Source organism: Haliotis cracherodii, unplaced genomic scaffold (genome assembly GCF_022045235.1).
Source record: "Haliotis cracherodii isolate W230 unplaced genomic scaffold, xgHalCrac1.p SCAF_5, whole genome shotgun sequence".
NCBI classification, from domain to species: domain Eukaryota; kingdom Metazoa; phylum Mollusca; class Gastropoda; order Lepetellida; family Haliotidae; genus Haliotis; species Haliotis cracherodii.
Genome location: NW_027266308.1, coordinates 31,880,400 through 31,907,741, shown reverse-complemented (window position 1 = coordinate 31,907,741; position 27,342 = coordinate 31,880,400). Strand labels below are relative to the sequence as shown.

Genomic DNA, 27,342 nt, shown 5'->3' with positions numbered 1-27,342 from the left:
GATAAACCATAGATACGCTAATAGTTGTTATGATAATGAAGGCGATGACGCCACGTTAGGCCAAGATGAAGATTAGTACAAACTGATGAACAGTGCTTATACATCACATTAGTATCACTCAGTATTTCACGCTAAAGGATAGTAATTGTTTCCTTTCCGTGGCATAAGTTTAGAACTTGAAACCCCATTCACTACTTCTCACAAACTTTTGCAATCACAAGATTGCTGATATAACATTCTACTGAGTTTGAGTTTTGTTATTCTCATGTGAAGCATAGATGGAAACAAATAGGTCTTTGCATGGTGCCGATGGGATCCGTCATTTAATGATGTCTGTTAATGTTGAAGAAAGAGATTTGCTTTAAGTACGCAATTAATGTTGACCAACTGTTCCACAATCGAATAAATGACTTCCCGGTGTTTATTAAGTTGTTAAGATCGAGTTGTTATGTACAATTCAATAAATATAGATGATTAATATTTCCCTTAATTATACATTTTGTGCAATTAAAGTGTATTGCGTTGCGTCGTTGACCGAAGTTCTCTAGTTTCTGTAAGGGAAACGTTGGATTTTACAAGATAATTACTGTAATGGAAAATGTGAAATTGGATTTATTTCGCCGAAATTGCATCGGCACATCAGCTGGAGTGTTTTGAAATTATTTCAACTGATATCGCCTTTTCTGTTTTTACCGATTAAATCAGTTTGTTACGATACAAATTGTTGAAGGGTCGTAACAATGGCGAAACGATTTCTAATCAATCCATGTCACCGTGCTCACTGGCGATTAGTTAAACCGAGTGAGTTCTCGGTGCTTGTGTTTCTCCTTCGTTATAAAATATTCAAGACTTGCGCTTAATCTTTGAATAAGGCTACGTATTCTCAGCTAATTGGCGCCATTATTTCATTTCCAGGACCGGATCAAGTCTAATCCAAGATAAACAAATGGAAGAGCAGGTCTTGAGCTGAGAGGTCACAATCATCACAACCGTTTGACGTCTGCAGACTGGAGAAAGTGTCGTCTGCTTCCAAAATGGGGTTGAGGCGGCGGTATAGACGACCTACGGACAATGTATGGTATATTGCAGCTTCATGTGTGATATTCTTTCTAGTCGGGAACTTACTCATGTTCCAAAGCTACCACACCTTTGTCGACGATGTTCAACATCGTGGCAACGTCCACAGTCCACACGTCGTCGAGGTGTCCCCTCATTCGTCACTAGTCAGAGATCTCACAGACGACCTACTCAGTAGATCGTACGGCAAGACTATCAACAATCAGTATTTTGTGTTCGAAAGCAGGTTGAGAAAGTTAATGGAGGATACTCGAGAGAATGTATATGCAGAAGGACTTTCAAGTTCCCATACTCCACAAATCCAGGGAACGCCGGTTACCGGAGACTCTATGCTTAATTGTAACGACATAGAAAATATTACCGAAAGGGAATTTATAGCTTCCGGCTGGACCAAAGCAGTGTTCAAGGGAAAGTACAAAGGAAGGTCCATGGCAGTGAAAACAGTTTATATTGGTGGTCAGGATATAAATACGTGTATACAACAAGGTGTTTCAATGGAGGAATGTTACCACAGAGCTGCACAGAAGATAGTAAAAGAAATAGTTGTGCTGCAAGCATTGCCACATGAGAATGTCATAAAGGTATGTATACTTATAGTATCCGTGAGTAATTATTCCTGAACGAGGATTAAGCCGTGTTTCAGCTATTTGCTTCAGTGTCTGATTGTCTAAAATAGCCTCTCAGTTTGGGGGAGTTATATTGACCCCATTGTTGGTCATGTGCAGTTAAGGAGTCTCCTTGTTACACATAAACCAGTGCAATGCTAGTGGGTCAAAACATTGAACAATATACACAGCTGACCACATATCATCAGCTCTTTTTAAGGAATCCATCTCACAATGTTCTCTAGTTACTGACACTGTATTTGGGAAATGTATTGGTATATCACCTCTTACATATGTGAGGGAGATCTCCCGTTAGCCATTGGTTACGACAATGCGTGAAATTGTGAGAGGGTAATGCATTATGGTAAAGTACATTGCACATCATTGTACCAGATCAGACCAAACGATGATCGTTTGGTGCCAATGTTTGACATGGCTGGTTATGTGTCATCGTACATTGATGGCATAGCCCATGCTCATGCTCTCAATCATCGGTTTGTCTCTCTGATATACCCGAATGATTGCTGAGTACGGATTAAAACAACGCTGACACTCAAATTGTGTTACCTGATACACTAGTGACGTGAAAGCCTTTGTCTTGGCTAACTTCAAATCTGAAATTTAGGCTCTTCTAAATTAAGGTTGGTTGGTTGTTTTACACCGCGTTCCGCAATATTCTAGCTATATGACGGCGGTCTGTTGTAAATAAGCAAGTCTGTACCAGACAATCCAGTGATTGATATAATGAGCATCGATCCACACAATTGGGATCTAAATTAAGGGCGAAGAAGCATCTTCCCCTACAAATTCACCAATGAGCTCAAAATAGCACCCCGGCTGTTCCGTTGTAGACTTACTGTAGTCCCGTACTGGATATAATTTTGATATTATTACTGAAGCACATGAATGGATACTTCTCCTGCGTGGTGTTTGCCAATAACTGAAGTTGAAGGCTCCATGCCAGATTCATGCGTAGAAACCCACGTTAATTTTGTAAAACTAATTCCGATGAAGTGGTGGCCAAGTTTTCTTTGAAAACAAGTTTTGCTGCCGAGACACCAGTAAAGTCTGCCTCGTGCAGAGCAATGTGAAGTATTGTAAATCGAAGTGTTGTTCCTGTTAAGAGTTTGGAACAGGAAGCATTCAGTTTGTGTTTGTCCAGTGGTGTAGGGGCGTGAAGCTCTTCATTCCTGGAGATTTTGGAGTACCACAGACTGTCGTTGGCAACGACGGCCATATTGAATTTTGGCGAAAGCATGTCTTCATTCTCAAATCTAAATAAAGGAACAAACACTGATATTTGATATCAAATAAATAAACACTGGGAACATTTGGAAATATCATACATATGATTACCTGAAAACTACTATAAGTAGAAGCCAAATTTGTAAAGGTAATCGCAGAATAGTTATGATTGTTATGATTAATATAATGACTACGTCCATAGTGACAGTGACTAATCTCTTTAAGGTCTGCAGCAAAGTTAAAAGTTTTGAGATGAAAAGTTATAATTGTGTATCAAGGGTATTTCAAATGTATACGCAAAGGAAACTATCACTGTAGTGTGGCTTATCCAGAAATAGAAAGATAATTCTTTCAAGAAACTGTTTGGTTCAACATTGGTGGTCCTGGTGAGACCGTGGTGATATAATGGGTTTATATCCAATGGGATGTATAGGACAATATGGACATGATGAAAGTAATGATGGATTTCTATAAATGATGACACTACCTTGGTGAATAAATTTATTTAATGCACTTACATTCGAGTGTATTTGTTCAGTGTAGTACGTAATGGGTGGGTGGTCTGAAAGAGTAGCCATTCTCAGTATTTACCTGGGGTTGTCAGATCAAATCTCGAAGACGCTGAATAGGAGAAAGAAACTTTCCAACCCACTCAACATTTCGTATATTTTAATCAGCTAAAAAAATGAAGTTTTATTATTCTGCTCAGTAGAGCAGATCAAGGGTTAAGTTGAGCGGGAAGGCTGTGATCAAACATAACTAGGTCTCCGGTCCGGGTGACGCTAGCGGCTACAAAATAGTGTCAGTTGTTATGGAAATCTAACAAGGGGACTAGCTACCTGTGTCCTCCTTACTGTCACATCAAAGAGTGCCGCACAGGTAATGACGAGCGTCTGTTGACTTCCCCAGCGTTTAAAGGGGGACGGGGAAGGATCCCCAGCGCCCTTGTAGACACTAATTTGTGACTGAGCTTTCTGATTCAGGTGCAAATCTTTCTAGATTATGGAATTTGTTGATACAAGATACAATTCAGTCTGAATGTTCTCTGTTAATGACGATATATGGTGCTTTACGGTTTGTATTTAAACACAGGTGACAATTACAACAAAAGTTTCTCTCTGAGTTTCCATTAGTGTTCTATATCATAAGAGCAAGTTGATGTGGGAGATCTTTGTAGCATTAATGCTGTTCATAAAGATCTGAGATTGTCATGCGACTGATATCTCATACCAGGAGACCCAGTAAATGAGGAAGTGAGTTTGTGTAATTTGGGACATGAAACTCGCGGAGTGGTGTGATTATGCTGGTGCAGATGTTAAAAACTCACCACACAGCACAAACAGCTAAATGTTCTTCATTAGGGAAATAACTTTAGAAAGATGTCTGGTAATCGTTCGAACGCTAAGCCCTGTAATAAGCGATAATCATTCCAACAGCGGAAATAGAATATTTTGTTATTTAAATAACTAAATAACCCTACACTGCTCTGGCATAACTTTGAAATCGTGACTGTTTGTGAAATGGTTTAAAATAGAAACTGCCAAGTTGCTCCCCCAAGGGCCAATTTATGATGAAAACGATTTTTACGTTATCTAGAATTGACGTGAATTATTGCAAACATTTATCTCAGTCTATCGACATTTTGTGTTGACACACGTGGGGCGACATCATGAATTTCGGTATTTGATAAAGATTCATTACAAACTTAATTGCTCGTGCTTCCTGGGCCCAGGGATGACACAATGGAAGATCAATTTAATGTCACTTGAATTTAGCTCAAAATTGAAATTTTATATTGGCAGTCTTAAATCGGGCATCCAATCGAAGTGTACTCAACACGGTTGCCACAATCTAAGTGGAAATTGGCAGAATACTGTTCTTGATGAGCTCTGGGCTTTTGTTAAACCTAGAAATCGCTGGCCCGGCGTTCAACAACAGCCCCTATTCAAGTGTCACAAACTCGATACCCATTCACCTTCGCAGTGCTAAAAGGGGTCCCTTCTCGAGTTGATCACGATTTTAGGGTCAATACATTTCTCGAAATTAGTCGTTAAAAAGTAGCTAATAATAGGTCGTTGAGAGCGAGTAGTTGTTCCCTCTCCCATCTTTGTTTACTTGCAAGATACTCCCTAAAGAGAGGCTCTTTTACACTGTATATTAAGAAAATAATGTTTAACATGCTTACAGAAAAACCAGTTGATGAATGCATACTAGCGCTTAACTGTCAATACTCAATTGTTTTCCTCTTGTGAGGAAACGGCTTTCCAGCGGGAACCTTGCCAGCCAGACGATGACTATTAGCACGCGAAACGTTCATTTATCTATTTCATAACTTCCTGTCAAACCTTATTTGGTTACGTGAGCTGATTTGCCTGTCAAATGTAATAATACCCAACAATATAAGTGCAGTTAAGAGAGAGATGGTAGGTATTTTACGACGAAGGAAGCGTGTATGACGCTTTAATGGATTTAGCTCCTGGAAAACTTGACTCAGAACAGTATCATTTAGGAAGCCCGTGTAATACATTTTTGGAATCATGTATATACGGTTTTGTTTGAAATACGGGTTTTCTGTAAAGTAATGAATGGTGTAGTGTAATGTACGTTTTGATAATTACTTTACAGCCTAAAATGAATCGATGCTCATGTGGACAGTGGTCATGATTGATGGATGACTTCCATAATTGCTCGATACGCTTTAGGTACATTATGATTATTATTATGCGTCCCTCGGGATACAGTATATTTTTTGTGCGTCAGTTATCTACATTTGTGCGTCCCGTAAAACCCCGATTGAATATATGATGCCTCAGTCTCACTTGCAGACAATAGAGTATCTATCGTATACAATAATTCCATTCCCCATGTCACAACTCTGACGTTACGAGTCTCCATAATGAGTGAGTGAGTAAGTATGGTCTTATGCCGCTTTTAGCAATATTCCAGCAATATCACGGCGGGGGACACCAGAAATGGGCTTCACACATTGTACCCATGTCGGGAATTGAACCCGGGTCTTTGGCTTGACGAGCGAACACTTTAACCACTAGGCTACCCGACCGCCCCCTCCGAAATAAAGAAATTATGTTATTTGAGCTGACACCCGACTTTCTTCCGGCTTTACAATGTGGTAGGTTCAGGTCAGGTGTCAGAGCTCTCTGAACATACACGAACGCGCGCGCACGCACGCACACACGCACACACGCACACTACACTGCCAATCATATACACTGGAATATAGTGATGCATGTTTGTATTGTTTCGTCTCGTTCTTTAGGGGATAGCGTACTGATAAAATAATTTCTGTTTCTTGGCTCCTTGCAAATGTGATTTTCAGCCCTCTCCGCTGTGCTGGATTAGATCTACGCCTTACAGTACATGTCGGCTTTATATTCCAGCAATGTTTCGGTACAAACACATGTTTTCAATTCATCAAAGACGATTTTGAAATATTTGCGTTCATGAAATAATATATTGACTTTATAAAGAAATTATTTCATCATACGCTGGGGATGTAACCAAACAGCAAATGTAAATTTTCGTTCACAACAAATGCAACATCTCCATTCTCCCAATTCCCAGACAAACCAGCCATGCCTCACACATGTCGGCTCACATACCATGTGCGCGTGCTTTCTCCCGCAGTTGGCCTGAACCGTCGTTGTGTTTCCTCTACCGAGGCACAAGGAATTATCACACATGACCTCTGTATATTTTCCTTGGAGAGATTGGAGTCCCGGGCTGATGATTTGTGTATTTATCTAGATCATATCGCATATCGGTGTTTCGCCAAGCATAAATTCTGATCTACCGCGATGCAACAAAGCGCGATGTTGCTGAGCTAGGTTTCAGTGATGTGTTGTCGAGGGAATAATCAAGAGTGACGGACAACGATATGGGTCGTTTTCCTCGAACAAATGTATCACGGTTCAAGATATTTGTTTTTGTGTTATTGGTTAATATTATATGGAGGGAATTTTTTCTTAAGTCCGCGTGCAGATATATGTTAAAATGAAAAATCCTATTTGAATTGCAGTGTAACTTTAGTTAATTGCTGCAGTACTGAAAGGTTATGAGATTAATGATTATGATACATACCACTTATGAAACATCAACAGTGGTAATTTGATGTGGAAAATAAAGATGTGAGCCCCAGCAATAAAAAAATGTTTATGAATTGATTCTTATGAAAGCTTAAACAACAATCGCGCGTTATCGATTCAAGTAGTAACGACGGTGATGATTAATTAGTACGTGATGTGTATTTTGTCTCATTAAAATCAGATCTTTTACTCCGATATGATATCTCTGCGCGAAGGTATCGTACCAGAGTAATGCTGATAGGATCATTGTATATAAATGTGTTTGGTTCATGATGAATACATGTTCTTATTTGATGGATGCCATCTTATGCCCAATTGCTAACTGCAGAAAAAACTCTAGACACCAGCACTCTCTCCAGTGATTGAACAGGACTTCGAAGTCAGTAATATTATATCAGGCACTGGGGTAATGACTCGATTCCAGCGGCTTGTAGTTGTATGAGACTAGTGTTTTAGAAATGTCTGTTTTCTACAACGGTGTATAAATAGAGCGAAGGTCGGTGTTTTGTTTTGTTCCCGAGTTAATCGATAAGTTTGTTTTAAACCAGCTCTCCTCAGAAAAAAAATCTTTAATCTTGAGATGACTGACGACAGTTGCAATTCGAAGGCGTTTTACTGCTTCAAGATCAAAACGGATTATATGAAAACACTGAAATTGTTCTATTCCTAGTGTTGTTCGTTTGGAAAAGAAAAATATTTAGATTATATTTCGGGAGCGGTATTCAGAAAGCCAGACCAACTCGTCATTTTACTTGCGACACTCAAATATTATCAGATCTGAAATTATTAAAAAACAAACAAAACAATATTATATTAATGTAATCTATATCGACCTAAATCTGTAAAGACTTTGTCACGTAAAACACGAGTATTTATGTTGTGGCCTAGTACATCAGAATTATCAATTTAATGTGTAAAGCTCGCTGGCCATGGGACAGTAAGTATTCATCATCTCTGCTTTACGATGCCATTTATCCTTATATACCATTCCAACCAGACGTATTAATTATGATAATGAACATTGATTAAATATGTTCTATAACAGATAATTGTAATGTCAGTCTCACGCCGAACCTTATCTGCCATGCCTTTCTCGCCAAGAAATGGCAAGCAGGGACAATGCTCGCTTATGTAGCCTCCTGTACACCAGACCACTAATATGATCAAGAAAGCTTCTTTTTTTCTAAATGCTTGCTTTGCTAGGGTAATCCTGCCCAGTTACGCTCAGTGTGGTAGTCAGTGAAACCGCAGCCTCTGGCATAGTTCCGAATCTCCAATAAGACAAGCTTGGTGTTTACACAGCCTTATTTCCAGACGAGCTAAATTCCTTACACCTTCTTGGTAGTAATACGTGTTGTGTTATCCGGTGTGCGGCTAGATGGATTAAGTCCTAATTTATCGTGTTTGCTTAGATCGAACATATAACTTACATGACCATGTTTACGAGATATGTGGAGAAAGTAAACGCCCGGGCTATCACCACCGTTGTACTGTAAACAATAACCGACAAACTCCCACATTAATAAAATCAATCGCAATATAATAATGATTCAGACAGACAGACAGACAGACACGCACACACGCACGCACGCACGCACGCACGCACACACACACACACACACACACATATATATATATACATGCGCGAGCGCGCGTGCGTGTGTTTGTCGGTTTACACCGCACTCAGCAATATTCCAGCCATATGACGGCGGTCTGTAAATAATTGAGTCTTGGCCAGACAATCCAGTGATTGACATCATGAACATAGATCCACGCAATTGAGATCGATGACATGCATCAACCAAGTCAGCGAGCCTGATCACCCGATCCCGTTAGTCGCATTTATCAGCAAGCATGGTTTGCTGCAGACCTATTCTACCCCGTATCTGCGCGGGTCTGTAGATACATGTAATAGTGTTTGTTGTTTAACGCCGCACTCGCCAATATTCAAGCTGCATGACGACAGTCTGTATTTTGTCGAGTCTGGACCAGATTAACGTCACGAGCAACGATCCTCGCAAGCGGGACATATATGGTCACGCACGTAATTTACATAGATATGCTCATTAAATAAATATATAATAAACCAAGTAACATGTGCAATTGTTGTCAGTTTGTGGTCTCTTAATGGTGACCTTATATTTGCACTTGTACCAGTCGTACATCACTGTTCAAGTTGGTACTTAAGTGTCTGCTATAGACTGCAGCTTCTAAAGCAAAGAATGTCGTCCCGATCGTTAGCTCTATAGCAATAGCATGTTCCATCTCATCATGGGTAAGTCGGGAAAGCCCTGAAAGCATGCTATCCGGTTTGCTCACAGTAAACTGCTATGGGTCTCGAACGAAAATCATGATGGTGTGATGTTGGTACACCCGTATTCAAAATATTTCCTCTGTAGCCGAGACGTGAGATCAGTCCCTGCCCCACAGTGAGAAACTCGCAGTTAACCTCGGTCAACTCGCGAAACACATGTAGAAACTGACAACTCAACATCCGATCTCTTGCCGAAACGTCTGGCTAGTGACGTCGTTATTGATGTAGGGTGGGTCATTATAGTGTGAATGCATTTTTAAAAGTACTTATTTTGCGTTGTATGAAACAACACGTGACACCAGTATAAATTTTGACCAGTTTTATATTAAAATTTGAAGTATCACGTGATATTGCTTGTTTATTGTTTCACGCCACTCGTCTGAACCAGATAAACCCGTGATTGGCGTCATGAGCAACGATCCAAGCAATTGGGATACGATAATATGCAATAAACCATGCCACCGAGCCTGGTCATCTTGATCTATTTAGTCGCCTCTTTTGACAAGCAAATGTTGTTTGGGACCGATACTTACACCAAGAATTCCTACGGGTGTATCCTAACGACGGAATAAAACAGAATAATGACATTGTTGATATAGCGCTGCTGTAACATTCTAAAAATATAAAAAATACGTTGGCATCTTAATCTTTTCTTTTATGTTTAAAAAAATATTGAAAGTGTCAAACATGTCATGACTTGTGTGGATACTATTGAGATAAATGTTCATTTAGCCACCTTTATATGTAAGAGAAAGGTTTATCTTTAATGATATAAATTCCGAAGTGAAAAACATTTTAATTTAGATAAGATAAGATAAGATTTATTGCAGAAACGTTCCATTACGGAACAGATGCAAACTAAAAAGACAAGACATTATGATTCATATATACATATATACAGACATACATAATTTACATTCCTGTAGACACATACAAAAACAAAACAATCAGTATTACATATTTGATGATATAGGCATTATGGTATTAGATGCTGTAGACTAGGCGCAAGTGCAAACAACACGTCATCAAATTCTGTCTTTATTTTGTGGGTCCCGATCTGTTGCTATTTCTTTATAATCATGTATATTTGCATATAGTAGGATATACAGGTCTAGCAGACACTGTTTAGATTAGACTTGACAGGCATTTGGGATGTAGTTACTGTCTCACGGACAGATCTAAACTGTCTGTCTCTCAACGTGTCAAGTACGGCCATGTGGCCCACACGTGAAGTCTCCCGCACTCGCCAATACACCGAGATTACAATCAGATCTTCCGACTAGATCGTTGTGAATGGTGCTGTAGTTTTACTAAGTAAACAGCAGGACCTGCTTAGAAGCTCGGAGCACTTTGTGTACCTGATACCAACTGACCTGTTTCCTGACAATCGTCGATCATGGCATTTCTCAAAGTGTGCATCTGTCTTGAAATAGTATGATTGGTTTAGGAACCATTGACTGAAGGTTTGATTTGGTTAGTCGCAAGTTCGTCGCAACGATCCACGGTGCATCGATGCAGCACGATCGATGCCTGCCACAGTCCGTGCAGTGCATCGACTGGTCATGTATCCATGCTGAATGACAGCTTTACAAGCATAGATAGCTCAGTCGAATGTAGGTGAGCTTCATGACATCTGACGTTCACCTTCGTCTTTTTGTTCCCGATCGATTACAGATCTTTACTGTACAATACACGTTACATTGTTACGTAGGCAACATGGAAGTTTATCAAGACTATAATCAGTGTAAGTGCACATGTGTGTGTTGGTAAAGTAATATTGAAATTTGAGGGATGAAGCTGAAACTCCGCGTGCTTGTTTCCATAAATAATAACACTTGAATTTGTACACGACGTTCAAGATGTTCGAATCCGATTTTCAATACTTTTCATCCATATTAAAAAAGCTATTTATTATTATTTATCTAACACATCCATGGCTTCAGGCTTTCCTCCAACATTACCATGACACACCGTGATAACTGACTTTGTTTTCTTTGTTAGGCTTAGAACTTATCAATCGCCCCTCGTATAATTTGAATACTGCTCAGATTGGCGTTAATCCCTCTCTCACTCATTATTATGTGATGGAATTTGGTATGAATGTAGCTGTAGTTCCACAGCTGTAGCTGCACTGATTTTGGAATTTGCTAATCGCGGTTTTCATATTTTGTGCTAAAGGCTGGATGTAGTCGAACATCTTGTTTGTCATATGTTAGCAGAAGTTCATTTATGAAAGCTGGGTGGTTTAAAATAAAAGAGGACTTTGTCCTATTTTTTGTTGGTCAGAGTTCACAGTATCTTGTCAATAGGTATGTTGTTGAACCTGCTTCGCTCAGTGTCTTGGATTTTGTAGTTCATGTGAGTTTAGGGCAAGCTTTTTCCTAAATAGAGTCCGAAAATGATTATGCTAAGTAGCGGTTTCAGGCAGGTGTATGTGAGCTACATTACATCTTTCGTATATCGCGTCTATTGGTCCCAATATGAATTTACGCGATGATGTAACTATTGATTTTCTTCGTGTCGTCATGCCGTCCGCCCACACAGATACCATCTTTGAGAATGAAATCATGATATAAGTGCGTTAAATTCAAGCACAGGTATTAGAATTTAATCTGATTCCAGCGATGGAATTATATCCGCTGACGTCCTCGTCCTGCTTTCACCGACATCTCCGCCGGCACCTGGAGCGCACAAACATCCTCCATAAAATATTCAGTTTTAATCAGGAAGCACCAGTTCTCGGTGCATGTTTTCATTGCCTGGTAATTATCTTCTGTATGTCAAAAATTATGGTTTTTCGAATTTATTTTTCAGGTTATTGGCTTCTGTGTTCCCAAGCAACGGTATGATGGTGACAGCAACACTGCCGTTGTCATGGTTACAGAACTAGGAGAGACAATCGACCTGATCAAGCTTCTACAGTTATCATGGGAAGACCGACTGAGGGTATGTTCCTGTTACATTTATAATTGTTGTATGTGTGCAGGAAGTACCCCGATATTCGGGGAGTTTGCTTGTTGAGTTGGACAAGGCTTACACTGGTTCAATATCACATGATTTTCGTGAAGGTATTCATGAAAACCTTCGTTTGTAGGGTATAAATCATCTGTTCCCATTTTAACATTGTCGTACTTCATTTTTTAACATTACGGCATTTTTAGTTTTTGATGATATATTCATATAAAAAGCACACGTTGTATTTATTTGTGTCTAACTGAGTCAAATCCGGACCGCAACTGGGTTACAACTGGGTAATACTATAGGAATACAGTGATTGTCGTTAGACCAGGCGGTCAGACTCGGTTATGGTACCAAGACGTTTCTGGTTTTCAGGCCCGGAGTCGATTATTTACAGGCCGTCAGGATTCAGTTGGAACATTGTTGACTGTAGCCTACAACAAGATTTATCAGTTATGTAGAGGTCTATACTTGTTGCATTCACAACGGCTGGCCACCCTGAAATACACATCTTCCCGAGGCAGAGAGTTAACTGACTTTAAAAGTCCAGTTTCCACCCTAGCCGAAGCGTGTCCCCCGCCGTGATATTGCTGGAATATTGCTAAACGACTTAAAACCATACTCATACTATTTCTAGGCTCGATCGTAGCGCCACTAGTGGCTATTACAAGTTGTGTCCCTTCTATGCCTCGCCTATGGACCAATCAGATTCCACCTCTCGTATCACTTGCATTTGCTTCAAACAAGACGATCTGATCGATAATCAAGATATATATTGTGATAAAAGGAGTCTTACATTGCGAAGTTCATCAGATCACGTGATCACCTTGATTAAAAACATGAAACGATTTGGAAAATATCTGTTGACAACGAATTAGCGGTGCAAATGCTGTGCAAATCCTGCAATCGACCGAAATCTTCATGACAGTTTACGGACCGGATTTTGATTTCGTTGCGCGATTGTGATTTGACTATACATAGACTCGTTCGTCCAGCCATAATGTAACTCCATAATACCATTCTAGTTCCGCAAGGGGGAACACTGGACTTTTATAGTCAGTTTACTCACTTGCCTAGGGAAGATCGAAATACATGGCAACGCTGACCTCAACACACCAGAGATCCGAATTCAGTTACTCACACTTGTTTGGAGCTAATGCTGTTCTTACCCTGTCTTAGTCATGCAGTTTGAAATCTTTAGGGAGAAGTTGTGTATAGTCGTTTAACAGTCTGGGATGAGTTGATATCAATGCGTGTTGCTTTTGGTAATGGTTCAGATGTACGTACAAAGTAGCTATATTTTATAAACAATACGAAAATATTCCAAGTGTTTTGTTTTTTATTGCCGAGGTTTTTATAAAATATAAAACATTTAAATCGCCGCAGTTGAAAGTATTTTGGTTCGATTAAAAAGTTACATACTATTCTGTAAAACGGTCTTTAGAAATGAATGTTTAGAATGGTCTTTAATTGAGGTAATCCATAAATGCAACCAACCACTTGTTCTACTATGGTGAATACGTCGGATTCTTTTCATGGACATTCAAGATCAAGCTCCGCTCTCAAAATGAAGTATATTAAGTTTAATGTTTCTGACAGACGGCATTTAGCCATGAAAGTCTGCTGTTATTCTGACACCCAAGCAAGTTTATTATCGAATCATTCTGTCTAGCATGGTAGCAGACGATCTATCATCCGGAAATTTATTTAAGGCAAGATGGCGGCCGGTGGAAATGATTGATATGCAGTGATTCTGTATCTAAAATCCATTAGATTGCACGACCTCTTTTCCTTTTCCGTGGCCAGATCTACTCTTTGATGCATCAGTCCCTTATTTTTCTATCTTGGGATTTCGATCAACTCGTCCCCAGGTACTCGACCCGTAACTCCGTCACCCAATTTCTGCTAGGTCTGAAGCAGGAAACAACATATTCAAAGAAAATGTCCTGTCATGCATTTCCATCAACCTTCGCCTTAGATGTGGACAAATTACTTGCCTAGATACTCGAGATTTGTCAACAGATCCTTTGATAGAGACGTGATTATACAGACTCCACTGTCAAAGGGGAAATAAGGGTGACGAGACTTGCCATCTTGGAAATAATGATGGAAATTTTGGTGAAATTAAAGAGATATTCGATCTTTGATGTCGTGTTCTTTGATGTAAGAAAATGAGAGAAATTAGACTTGAGTTTTTGACAGGTAATGATGACTGCACGGAAAGCACACCGGTAGCGTATTGATGGGATCTCTTTATAGGTAGGGATATCAAAGATTTTCCATTTAGCCAGTCTAGCCTGTTTCTGCATTCACAGTACATGTATATGTATATATAGAAACAGCACAAGATTACTGTCAGCGGTCAAGAACGTGTATGCAGAGAGTTGTAGACATCAGCGGAAATCTAGTTAACGTGGACCGTTATACGAACTGTGTCAGCGGGATTCCATGTACTTCCATTATATTTTAAGAAAGATTCATGTTTACCCTCTAATAGTTTGATGAACGCACTGACAATATAAAAAAACAACGAGAACATTCTTTTGAAAGTCTAACTTTAAAGGGGAGGTAGCTGAGGGGCCGACAGTGTGTTGGGTTTTAGGTCGGATTTGTTTGATATTCTGTTTCTGGAACTTACCTTTCACGTGTAAATAGCAACCTCCTGAATGATATACTTCAACACTTCTTGTATTATCGCCAACGACATGTTTATAACCGACACTGTGGTCCTCAAAACGGCTATATTCAGCGTTTTACTGTTGCTTGATCAGACGCAATAAGTCAGGCTAAACAACGACGTCCACCATTCCTATCAACTTTTTCTTATTTGGGTAAGAAAGGATTTACGAGGGAGGAGATAACACACGATAACTATGTGTATATTTACGCTGGCGTCGCCCCTACTGGTCGTAAATCCAGGCTGAGTAGCTGGTATGGCGCTTTGCTTCGGGGCTGAATATGCCTATAAATTCACCCGTAATTACCAACATAACGGTTACGATTTTGATTCCGGTGAATATAAATCAGAGGCGCGATAAAGCCAGGAAAGCCAACATCTGTGTGACGACTATATAAACGTAATCTCCCGCCAGCTTGGGGAATAAGTCTGTTTATGCACACGATGGGCTTCTTTCAGCTACGGTGGCCTGTATGGGATAACATCTTTTAATGCCGATGACAACGATTAGAAAAAGCAAGAGAGTGTTGTGCCGAACATATGACAAGTCGATTATTTCAAAACTACATGTAAAGAAAAGACATTCGTGTGGGTGGATGGGTGTGTGGAGAGAGAGAGAGAGAGAGAGAGAGAGAGAGAGAGAGAGAGAGAGAGAGAGTTTATCCTCAAATCGTCTTGTCTACAAAGAGAAGGTCCCTCATCTTTGTTTTCCACAGTAACTTATAAGCGGATGGGTAAACTTTATATATGACGCCGGTCTGTAAATACTCAAGTATGGAGCAGACAAACCAGTGATTGACATTATGAACATCGATCTACGCAGTTGGGATATGACCTGCATCAACCAACTCAGCGAGTCTGACCCCCCCGAATCTGTTCGTCGAAACACATGACGATCATCTTGTGTGACATTGCAGGCAGGATTTTTCGGCCTTAAGTGTGTGTGTGTGTGTGTGTGTGTGTGTGTGTGTGTGTGTGTGTGTGTGTGTGTGTGTGTGTGTGTGTGTGTGTGTGTGTGTTCGCCAGTCATGTGTGATACCGCCCCACACCATGACACTGCTGCCCCCATACCGATCATGGCACACGACTCGCCGCTACGTCGCCATCAACGTTCTTTCTGCCATCGTACAAAACCTTGTTGCGTCATGTAACGCCACTGACGCACAGTCCGTCCCTGGTGTTGCCTAGCCCATCCCAATAATAACCGCCTGTGGTAATCTGCTAGGGCCACACCCTTTACCGGACGCCTTGCTTTGCTTTCAGGCGGCTGCATAGTACCGGTTTTTAAAAGTTGATATTTGCCTTGCTGGCAATGTACGGAAGATTCTCTATTGAAAACAGGAGCAGATTTGAATCTATTGCGTTGTGCAATGAATATAATGAGGCGATCTAACCTAGGTCTCATTGCAACCCCACCCGTCGGACAGCACTTGTCCCACAGTCGATTTGCCAAACATTCGGGCAGGTTGGGATGCTAACGTCCCCCCCCCCCCCCCCCCCCCCCCCCCCCCCCACACACACACACACACACACACTGTCGTACCCACATTTCGCAATTTCTCTGTTCATTGAGATGCTGCCTCGGATGAATTTTTTGTTATTGTGAGTTGCTCTTCTGTGCTTCTGTCCATGCATGATGTGAAAGTACATTGTGATTAGATGTTACGTTCAGATGCAACGCCACTGTATTGTAAATCTACACATTAACGATAGCTACATTCAAATAATTAGTTCCCTATGTTTTTGTCGGTAGTAATATCCAAGGAGGGTTCTTTGTATATGTGATACCTCTATTATCAGTATAAGAGTGCACAAGATGCCCAGAGCATGATCTACGGAGTCGTCGCCCCCATTATGATCATTGGAGTGTGGGCACTATAACGATGCTCGTGGTTTTTCATCAATGTGATAGAAGTCTACCATGTGCGTTGTGCTTTCCTCCCTCATTATGCCAACACGACATGTCACTGTATATGTAATACTCTTCAAAGCGACGAAAGAAAAAACCCAGCTCATGCCTTTATTTCAGTATAAACCTTGGAGTTTTTGATTATTTGAGTCAGGACAATTGAAGGTATCACCTTTACCTTCACTCTGTTAGAGGAAACACCCCCGGGGACGTAGGTATATCTGGTGGGCACATCGTTCAGCAAGGTGCGAGTTGTTAGCGGGCTTGCGATGACAGCTACAACACACAGGGAACAGAACGTGGCTATTCTCAGGCGAGCCTTGTGCTGGGAAAACGCGGCATGTTAACTGAAAGAAGCGACGAGGAAGCGGTAACCTTATCAGTGTACGTGTGTGCAGGACCATGGGTCTAATACATAGGAAATGGAGTGCTAAGTCATTTAACAATGTTCCCCCACCACTGTTATCTGTGGAGGGCAAAAAAAATTGGGAGAAAGAAGAACTGGAAATTCCCTCAACGATCAGCTAATCCGCGATCCGTCAGCGCAGTTTCCTAATCTATTTACCAGTTCCATGTTGAACACGAGGAATCCATTCTGACGTCGTATTGGGCGTTTGAATCAACTGCAAATGGATTTCGAATAGACCGACGATGTCGTCTGCTCTGAATGGCCGTTGACTGACAGCAAGAGAGAGAACATTGTTCTCTACTCGTGTCGTCTGTTCCGCAAGGGTTGCTGGGTAATTGGCGCCTAATGAGCCGTGCATCATGCGACATTCAATTTGACATTAGCATTTGTGGAAGGGAGCTGTTTATGGGCTCGCCAAGTAGTAAAACTGAAAGACCCATTATGTGGCTGAGTCTGCTAGTCTCAGAACGGATCTAGAAGACGGATACGTCCGATGTTACTCTACTGTCCCGTCTCCCATCTTTCTTTGGTCGAGTCGTACCTTTTCGGCCGACCACGGAGAGCTGTACAAACAGGCCTGACCTTTCGCTTTCCCATTGGGATAATTTGAACACAGGTCGTAGTATTGAAAATGTTGATTTATTGTCATGTGGAGTTGTCTCCCCTGCTGGTTTGATTGACGGGCGTCCCTCACTGTCATCACGTGGCGGCCAGACAACGAGCTGCCACGGTTTACATCGCCTGTGTTAGTTTAAATGTTTATTTTTATCACGAGGGGATTGTGAAGACAGAACAATATTATCACGGCGTCTTACAGCGAAGACTATATTCACCAACCTATTCCTAAAACTGCAAAGGATTAGATTACGGTCGTGAATCGTAAACATTCATATCGAAATGAAATTGATAAGGGAGGTAATACAGGACGCTTGCTGTCGAGGTTTGTGAGAGAGAAAAAGACTTCCATATACATTTTTATTGGACAGGCGACCCGTGAAGATCCGGGGTAGATTAGGTCTATAACAACCCATCCTTGCTGTAAAAGGCGACTATGCTTGTCGTAAGAGCCGACTAACGGGATCGGGTGGTCAGGCTCACTTAATTAGTTGATGCATGTCATTGTATCCCAATTGCGTGGATAGATGCTCATTATGTCAGTCACTGGATTGTCTGGTCCAGACTCGATTATTCACAGACCGCCGTCATGTAGCTGGAATGTTGCAGCGTTAAACAAACAATTGAACAGGCTCACGCTTTTTCTTGGTGAAGGGTTTGGTGGCAGTGATTGTGTAGCCACTCCAAATCGGGGCGGAGCAACCGAACCGACCGTCAATATTGTGGTCAACGTTCTTCAATGTCATGTTTATGGCATTATTGCTGATGGAATATTTAAACTAGGATGAACCCTGACTCACCCACTCACCCGCATGGTGATGAGTCGTTTCTAGTGACGGGGTACAGTTGTTGTCGGTTTACAAAAAGTATCTGTTCCCGCCCATGCCTATTAGTGGAACAATACCTGTCGCGTGCTTTGAGTGACAGTTATATTTAGGCCTGTCCCACCTGTCCGACAGATCTGTCATGGGTAATCATCCTTGGCTGACGTTTGATGCACAGAACAGAAGATTTTTATCTCTAACTAAGCCGGCATCATTATCGAAACCAAAGACTAATTTGTTGAGATTGGTGTGTATAGTAGCGATTAACAGATGTTGGAGATACAATTACAGATCGAATTTAATATTACATGTCAAAAGAGACATCAGATGAAAGTATCAATATGGAACAATTTCCTTTGAGTGATATTTATCCATATATTTGCCTGAACATATCTTCTTCTTCTATGTCAGCTGTATACCAACATGATCGTGCCTTGGCAGGAGTTCAGAAACGGAATTTACGACCCACATATTGATTTTTTAGTAACACTATCTTCTAGTACTTACATACGCTTCTTGAAACATGTCATCAACATTGTAATCTGGTATCAGCTTGCTGTGACATGTGACACTTGACATAGGCACGTTATGAATTTTGTGAAAACCTGGTGGGCCTGTTATGAAGCTTGTAATAACTTGGTAGGCAATGACATGCGTATGCCAGGCTGATTGATTATGGAGAGGGCGGGACGTCGATGATGACATGGCAAGTCCATGACACCACGTACATGTGGGATGATGAAGTGCATGGATAGGATCACATGGTGGCCAGCGCATCTCCCCGGGCAAACAACACCACACGTAATACATGAAGATATTGCGGTCTTTGTCGTATATGCGATGCTGCTTTACTCTTCCCAACTACCTAAAGTACGGGGCTCGGGTGGTCCATAATCGAGGCGCCGGAATTCGCTGTGCGGAGAGTTGCGTCCCTCAGTCGTGCCAGGAATCGCCGATCGTGGATTCACCCCATTTATTGCTCTTGGTTTGCCAGTACCATACCCGTGTTCGTGGGTTTGTACAAGGTATTTGGTCTTCAACCTGTCACTTTAGGGTTTTTCGTTTCAAACAAATTCACCAGAAGGCCACTGATGCACAGTCCGTGATGCAGCTGGAACAATTTCTAAGTGGTATTAAACCCAACCCGCACACTAAATCTCAGGGAAATGTTAAGAGTGCGTTCCAAACACTCACTACCGCAATACCCTGAAGTATTGGGGATGTTATTGTCTGTCTTGTTTTGGAAAGGAATTTGCTTTTATGTTGTTTCAGGCTTCTTTGGTTTGTTAAAACTTAAATGAACGTGCAAACGTGTTCATTTGATCCTGACATTGTTGCAACCAGCGAGTCCCGTATGACTCTTACACCGACTCTTTCTTACGTTCCTCGGGGACGTCAACACATCATTTTTTTATTCGCAGTATTTCTGCATTTTCTTATGTCAACGTGTTCATTTTTTTATTAAGCCCATCGACACCATTATTACATGTCTGCTAAGGCTTCTTCGTTATTATGAACTAATTTACGACATCTTAACCCCACTTCTGACACCAAAAATGCCAGCACTTCACCACGCACCAGAACAGGTTTTGCCTCAAACGTACTTGAAGTATACTAGACTTGGGCCCAGTCTGCCCTGGTCACACTGACAATGACGTAACTGCCGGTGCCATGAGACGTGTGATGTAATTAGTCCCTCTCGCCCCCGATGTCAGTAACGCCGGGGGAGCAGATTATTATGTTGTAATTGGGAGGAGAGAAATAATTGAATCAGAACTCGGGCCCGAGGTCCCCCGAGGCAAGGCTTGGCGAGTCGTGGCTGGGAGCTAGACTATGTAAGATTGTTTGTATGGAGAGACCTTATCATCGGAAGTAATTACGATGTGTCTTATATGTGAACTCAATGGGAAATGTTGATTTGCCCAGATTTGCCCGGGTTATTCTTGGTGACCTTGTTTGTCTGCTACATTCGCGTTAGTGTGGGGCTTACTGAATTCTGTTGGCGGAAACATATTTTAAATTTTCACTGATGGTATCTAATGGTTTGGTGGCGATTAGGAACATTTTTTATCACGTATAGTTAATCATACATATCTATATAATTATCTTACATGTAAGAGACAGCGTACATGTTCATCTTTTAGGCGGGACAGATACATGTGTGATCAAGGGAGTTTTCTTCAAGGACTTTTATAAACCCATTAGGCGGTTTTATATTTGTTTAAAAGGAAATTTGCTTTTGGGGGTCAGCTTTTTGTTACTGCATGGTTCTTTAAGTCTAACATACAATTTATAAGAATCTAGAATTCACTGATAAAGGAAAGAAGCAACAGCTTCGCTGAAACTGATACATTGATTTCATCGCCTTGTCAAGATTTCAAGTTTCTTCAAAATCATTTGCCCGAGAAATTGCCATTCTAGATTGTAAGATGATTTAAAGTCAGCCGACTTGATAAAATTATAGGGTGTGAATGGGTTTGACGAGCAGACTGGACTCGTGTTGCCATTTCGATTTAGCGGACATGTCCTCGAGCTGTTTGTTGCCTTTGCGTGCTCACTACAACCCGTCAGTGCGTGGAGCTTAGTTATTGACTTGCATGCTGGGCGCCAGACAAAGCTGAAGAGTAGAAAATGAACGAGAAAGGCTCGATTTTGTAGCTTAATGTCCGTTTTCATTGGTAATGGGGCCCCGTCGCCCCAGCTTTGTCTTGGACGAAGATAAGGTTTCCTACTTAACAAAGAGTCCTGCGCTCAAGTTTCAGGTTCACCACGACATTTTGAGACCTTCAGCTCCCTCGTCGCCGGCCATGGTTTTTGAGGGTGTCAAAGATGTTTGTGAACTGCAATTTGGATCGTGACTCATTCACGTGAGCGTTTAAAACCACTAAAAAAGCAGGAAACAGCTCCTCTGATGTCGTCCAGCCCTCTCTGTCAATGTCGAAAGACGGCCATTTTGATATGGGGCAATGCGCATGACACGTCACGTGATAAAGTTTGATTAATCAACGGCGTACATACGAGCCGACATGTGGTTTATGAGACGTGATCACCTTTCTAAGTAGCACAATCCCTCTCTCTTTGTTAAGTTACAGGTGGCGCCAAATTCGAATTTGATCCTATTCATACTGACAGGTTTCCAGTTTCACCGATGAAGTGTGAAGGAGCAGTTTCGCCTCAGCTAATTAGCAGTTTTGCGTTAACAATGTACCGGTATTCCAAGCTCACGCAGTTCGTTTCATAACATATTTGTGTCTGAAATAGCAAATGGTTTGCACTTAATTGTAGGTCTTAAGATTAACATGCACTTTTGCTCGCAATATCTCACCAGAAATTGGCGACCCAACTATATTTCGAAGGATTTCATTCAATGTGACGGCTTGTACCCATTGTTTATGATGGCACTGATGAAATTTTCACTCGTTCGAGATTCCCGATTTCCAATCGTACACCATGAACACTTTGAGCTATTCAAATGTGATGAATCAGAAATAACGTTGACAATCAAATACGTTTTTACCCCGATGCGTCAAGATTTGAGGACACCCTCACTGTAGCACCAGGTGAACGGTTTAGTCAGCCGATCAACGTAGAGGGGCTTCTAATTTCTCGGTACAATGAGCGAAGCATTCACACATGCATCTTTGATTTCTGCAGCTCGAACGAAGCCAATCGGCATGTTCGGAATGTAAACGATAAATGAGACGCCATATTATTTTGTTGTGGATATTTTATCCTCCCCTGTGGTATCTACATCCAACAGTGAATACCTTCGTAGAAATATTTGTGTTGTGTGTGGGTTTTCGTTTGTTATTTGAAATGTCAGAATCGGGGTGGTAAAGAAATGAAACCGACTTCTTTTAGAAAGCTGACAGCTTATTGGGTCACCATGCCTCTTCATTTATATTGGTTGTTCAGTGTTCGCCTGACGCGACCTTCGCTGGAGGTGTCATCTGGTCTTGACGCAGAGGTGTCGTATTGGAGTAAAATAACCGATTTTAATCAGATTGTAACTTTGGCATCTTTACAGCAAAACGATCAGGACCCTGTACCCCATGCTTGTCGTAGGAACTTACTAATGAGGCCATGTTTGTACGTGTTTATTCGCAGCCCCATTAAAAACAGAACTTCTTTAAACTCTCGTTGGAATTTGAAAGCCGTCGCCGCCGGTGATGTTTCTAATGACTACTACACAAAGACAGTTGACATTCTTCCATATACGTCCCTTGGGGATTCTTTTGCACATGTCATGAAAAGGTCAAGGTCACAAAATAGAAAAATGTCTCATCAGAGGCTTGACTACACGTTTTCAAAAGGTATTTATGCGTCATTAAACTTCAGTTGGTATATACCTTCTATAGAATAAGGCCCTGTACAAGTCAACGAAGGTCAACGGTCAAGGTCGGCGTCCAGCTTTTTATTAAATATGGTTCTGTCCTTGTAATTTCTATCAAAGGTCAAGGTCATCTTTGTGGTTATTGTTATTGCCAGTTACTGTTGCATTTTTACTTGTACAATTGTTGGATCTTGACAGGTTGTTTTCATAAATGTCAATTTCTGGAAGTGATGTTTTTGGACTGGAAGTACATGAGGGAACATTAAGACTTTACACTTGGGGTAATAGCGGTGACGGAACTGCTTCGATCTTTCCTGGTAAATGCTTACACCTCTAGTTATTTTTTAAGTTTACATGGAAAACAAACTCATACGTATGTATTTGTTCACTGTTCAATTTGATCAGTGATTTCTGTTTAAGCGGAAACAGCGCCACTATGACCAATCAGTATAAATATGGTGTGCTTCATTTGAAATGTACTCGCAAGAATGTCGTCTGGCAAAGTCTGCATGGCGCCGAGTGAAGTGCGATCTAGAGATGGTCCATGCTTATTCAGCCATGTAGTCCTTTTTTTGTCTCACTATTGCTGAGGATTGCTATGAGGTTTATTTGACTGGCTTTCATTTCATTCAAGAGGCCCATTACGTTAATCCTATATTTCATGTGGGTATTTTCCCCTCGTCTTACACATACCAGAGACTGTTTGTTTCCGATCATCTTAGATAATACTGCCACCTTGGGGCATAAACAGCTGATAGTGACGTGACAGGCGCGAGGCGCCCTGCATAAACAAATCACCCTCGCGCTAACCAGACGCCATCAAGACATTGGGGTTCCCCAGGGTGGAGAAACTTCAGAAACACAAGCAAGAGAAATGGGAGACCCTTAACTGGTTCTTTCCTGTTGATATGCGTAGCGATTAATGGGTAGTCATGGGTGAGGTGATCGGATTTGATGGTCTCTAAAACATTCAATATCATGCCTTAAATTCTTAAGTTTTTGCAGGTGAAATCCCGGAAGTGATGTATAACGAATTTTTCTTTGACATCCGCTTAAACTGCGGAAGACAACACCTTCGCTTTAAATTTTCCCTGTTCCACGGCGAAAGGGCAGCCGAATATCTTGCTGTATGGACACAATTTATAAAGTTCGTTCTTCACAGACCTTGTTCAGTGTTGTACAAAGCTGCTCGAGCTCTCCCTCGATGTATAGCCTGCCTCGATGCAGCAGCATCTTGCTCTTGTATATGAATATATCTAATGCGGCAAAAGGATTATCATAATGTACTACAGACACCAATCTTCGATGTAATTGGACAAAGTCACCTTTTTCGTAATGAATATTATGTTTTGACATGAGGGTATTAGGGTACCTTTGCAAGGGGTGGCGAGATTTTCCAAACCCCCACAATTCGATGGACTGAAAAATGGTAACCTCTTAGGCAACAAGCGCGAAAGACAGTAATACGCAGTTGCGATCCAGTGAATCTGTCAATACCAGACCAAATTTACGGTAATTATCGTCATGGTTTCTTCCTTTAAAATCTGACTAATCTGGACTCCCCTCTGTCTGAACCGGACTAAACTGCCTGTCCAGACAGATAACGTTTTAGTTACATGTTCAAGTAATAACACCCTCCGCCACCCAATTCCCAAGCATTGTTCAGGTGCAGGTGCACATGAGCCAACTATGTCGTCATTGCGTCAGTGCTGTAGCCCCCACGTGTGTAATAAACACACACATACAGGTGTAACAAACACACACATACAGCTGTGTAGCAAGGGCACACTCCCAAGACGGCTGTGACAGCCACGACGCCGTTCTCGCGGGGACAACTCTCGTGTCAGTCCCTATTTGTTGCTTGACAATTATTTGACTTAGTTTGCAACAAACACTTGTCAACATTTGTCATGACATATTGGTCACCTGAAACTAATTTAGAGACCATGCCAGTGTTAGTGTGTACTGTTCAGGCATTGGGAATATACAAATAGGTCAATATTTGTAGCCAACCTAGTTAATGGTTTGAGAGGTTGGGACATGAGATGGTCTGTTCGATCTGTGTGTGGTGGCAGTAGTTGCATAACGATGGAGTTACGTGATCATGGTGGTAATGATTATGATAAGTATGGACCCATTGAGGATCGTCATCGCTTCTAAGCGTTTAAGTTTGATTTTATTCCGGGTGTTTTTAATAGATTTGTATAAAGGGCCAGTCGTGTATGCAGATGATCAATAGGACTCTCTAATAGATCTATTAAATTGTCAAAATGATTATAAAATCGTTGCAAGTGTCCTGAACCCCTACCCTGAAAAAGCAAAATATGTTTCACAAATTATCTCTGACATGTTTATTAAAAGAACCAGTCTCGTAGACAACGTTCAGATATCACGTTAAATCTTTACTACAACTATTGTGATTTATCAATACATTATCTACACTAGACTTATCAATACAGTATTAAAGTGTGCGCTGCCAGCCACCTCATGATATATATAAATGTTTATATACTGTGAATGCAAATAATATGAAATATCTCTATATATAATGTATATCTACCTCTCATGTCTATAGTTGTATTTATTCCCATATGTAGATAGTTTGTACCCTGCCCTACAAGGGTGTTCTGTACAATAAAAATTCTTCATTCTTGATACAAGACGCAATCTTCTTTCAAGTTGTGTATAACAAGGTATAGTCTTTACAGACCCTGAAACAAGATGCCATGCAAACCCCTAATAGTTTGGCAAATCTCCAAATTTCTTTGAATAATCCTTCACATTAAGACGGATTTGAAGGCTTTATCTTGACAAATGATAGTTTTAATTACAACCGAGCAGGAAGTATGGCACAGAATAGGTTCCCAGTACATCAGCCTTGTTGCAAAAGACGATGTAAAAGGGTATAGGTTGGTCAGGATGTGTAGTGTGACGAAGCTGGTTGAATGGTGTAACCAGATGTCGTGGCGCATTGTCATGCTGTTCACCTCTGGTTTCCTGTGTATACAGACTGATGTAATAGTTGAATTTTTGCTGATTGCGGCGTTATATACAGTTCACTCACTCAAAGATCATCTGCGGTATTACATGAAGATACTGAGCACCCACTGTTCACCACCCTCCTTAACGTGTAACAGAGCGGGAACAAGTGGAGGCAGTTTGTACTATCGTCAACAAACATTTCTAGAACGGCATTCATCCACACATATAGCAGCTTCACGTTAGTCGGCGGTTCGGGGCCTGTGTCGGCCGGAGCACGAGCTGGTTTAATGCGGCTATTTTAGTCAGCGTTCACAGTGAAATTCTGTTGTGATGCTGCGGCGAGATATATAGACATGGACGCACACCGTGTACGACTTGATGACAAATTGTGATTGATGAAGGTGCATTGAATATTGCCATAAAAGATTGATTCAAGGAATATTAGGTTGTAAAACTGTAGGACGAGTCAGTGTATTGTTAAATTATATTGTTTCAAATGAAGTCCTGTTATGTAAGAACAGGTTCTTCGCAAGGTTTTTATATGATCTATATATAAGCATGTTCTTCATTTTATCCTCTTCAGTGTTGATCATTCTCATGTGAACATGTGCGCAGAAGGAATTCAAGAAATCATAGAGCGATTGACAACACGATACACATACTGTTCCCGGGAGGTAACGAGGTCTCGCTGTGCACAGTATATCGTAAAGTTCCAGTTTCTTGTTTCTATCGTGCTAATACACACTTTTGCTTCAGATTTCTTACGACATGACGAGACTTCTTCGATTCATGTCGACTACGCCCTTCGGCTCGATGGCAATGAACGACTTCCGGCGGCAGCAGTTTGTGTTGGTCAACGGCCAATTGAAGCTGTCAGATGTTGATGACGTAGGTTTTGATGAACCCAAATGTCAAGAAGATCGGGACTGTTCTCTACATTTCTCCAGCTCCAACTTCACAAAAAGGTAACAAGATGATACAAGACGGTTTTTGTGGGTCTTTTAATATTTAGTATGAGGCCTCTATGTGTGTGTTTTCAAGTCCGCGAGTCGTTGCAGTAGCCTTTGATCTAGCGAAGAACTCTCAAACAAATACATTTGAAATAGAGAAATTATACAATCTCATTAAAATCAGATCTTAGTTCACGCTATCTCTAAACAAAGATCTGAGGACATCCCATTAAGGGTCACGTCAGAACGACCTTTCATCCAACTAATCAGAACGTCGCTTACCAGATCATGAAAGTGACAGTAGGAATGTGTTTTCGAATCATGCAACCACGAAATATTTA

The 27,342-nt window shown here is 41.1% G+C and overlaps 1 protein-coding gene across 6 annotated transcripts in view; it reads left to right on the top strand.

Moving 5' to 3' along the window:
* LOC139443152 (extracellular tyrosine-protein kinase PKDCC-like) overlaps positions 1-27,342 on the top strand; it is a 58,752-nt gene that overhangs the window by 27,006 nt on the left and 4,404 nt on the right. For all 6 annotated transcript variants that reach the window (XM_071224106.1, XM_071224110.1, XM_071224107.1 and 3 more), the window contains exons 2-4: positions 916-1,658; positions 12,159-12,290; positions 26,808-27,016. In XM_071224106.1, the coding sequence (XP_071080207.1) occupies positions 1,035-1,658; positions 12,159-12,290; positions 26,808-27,016 (965 nt within the window). In that variant the 5' untranslated portion in view covers positions 916-1,034. The remainder of the gene's footprint in view (positions 1-915; positions 1,659-12,158; positions 12,291-26,807; positions 27,017-27,342) is intronic.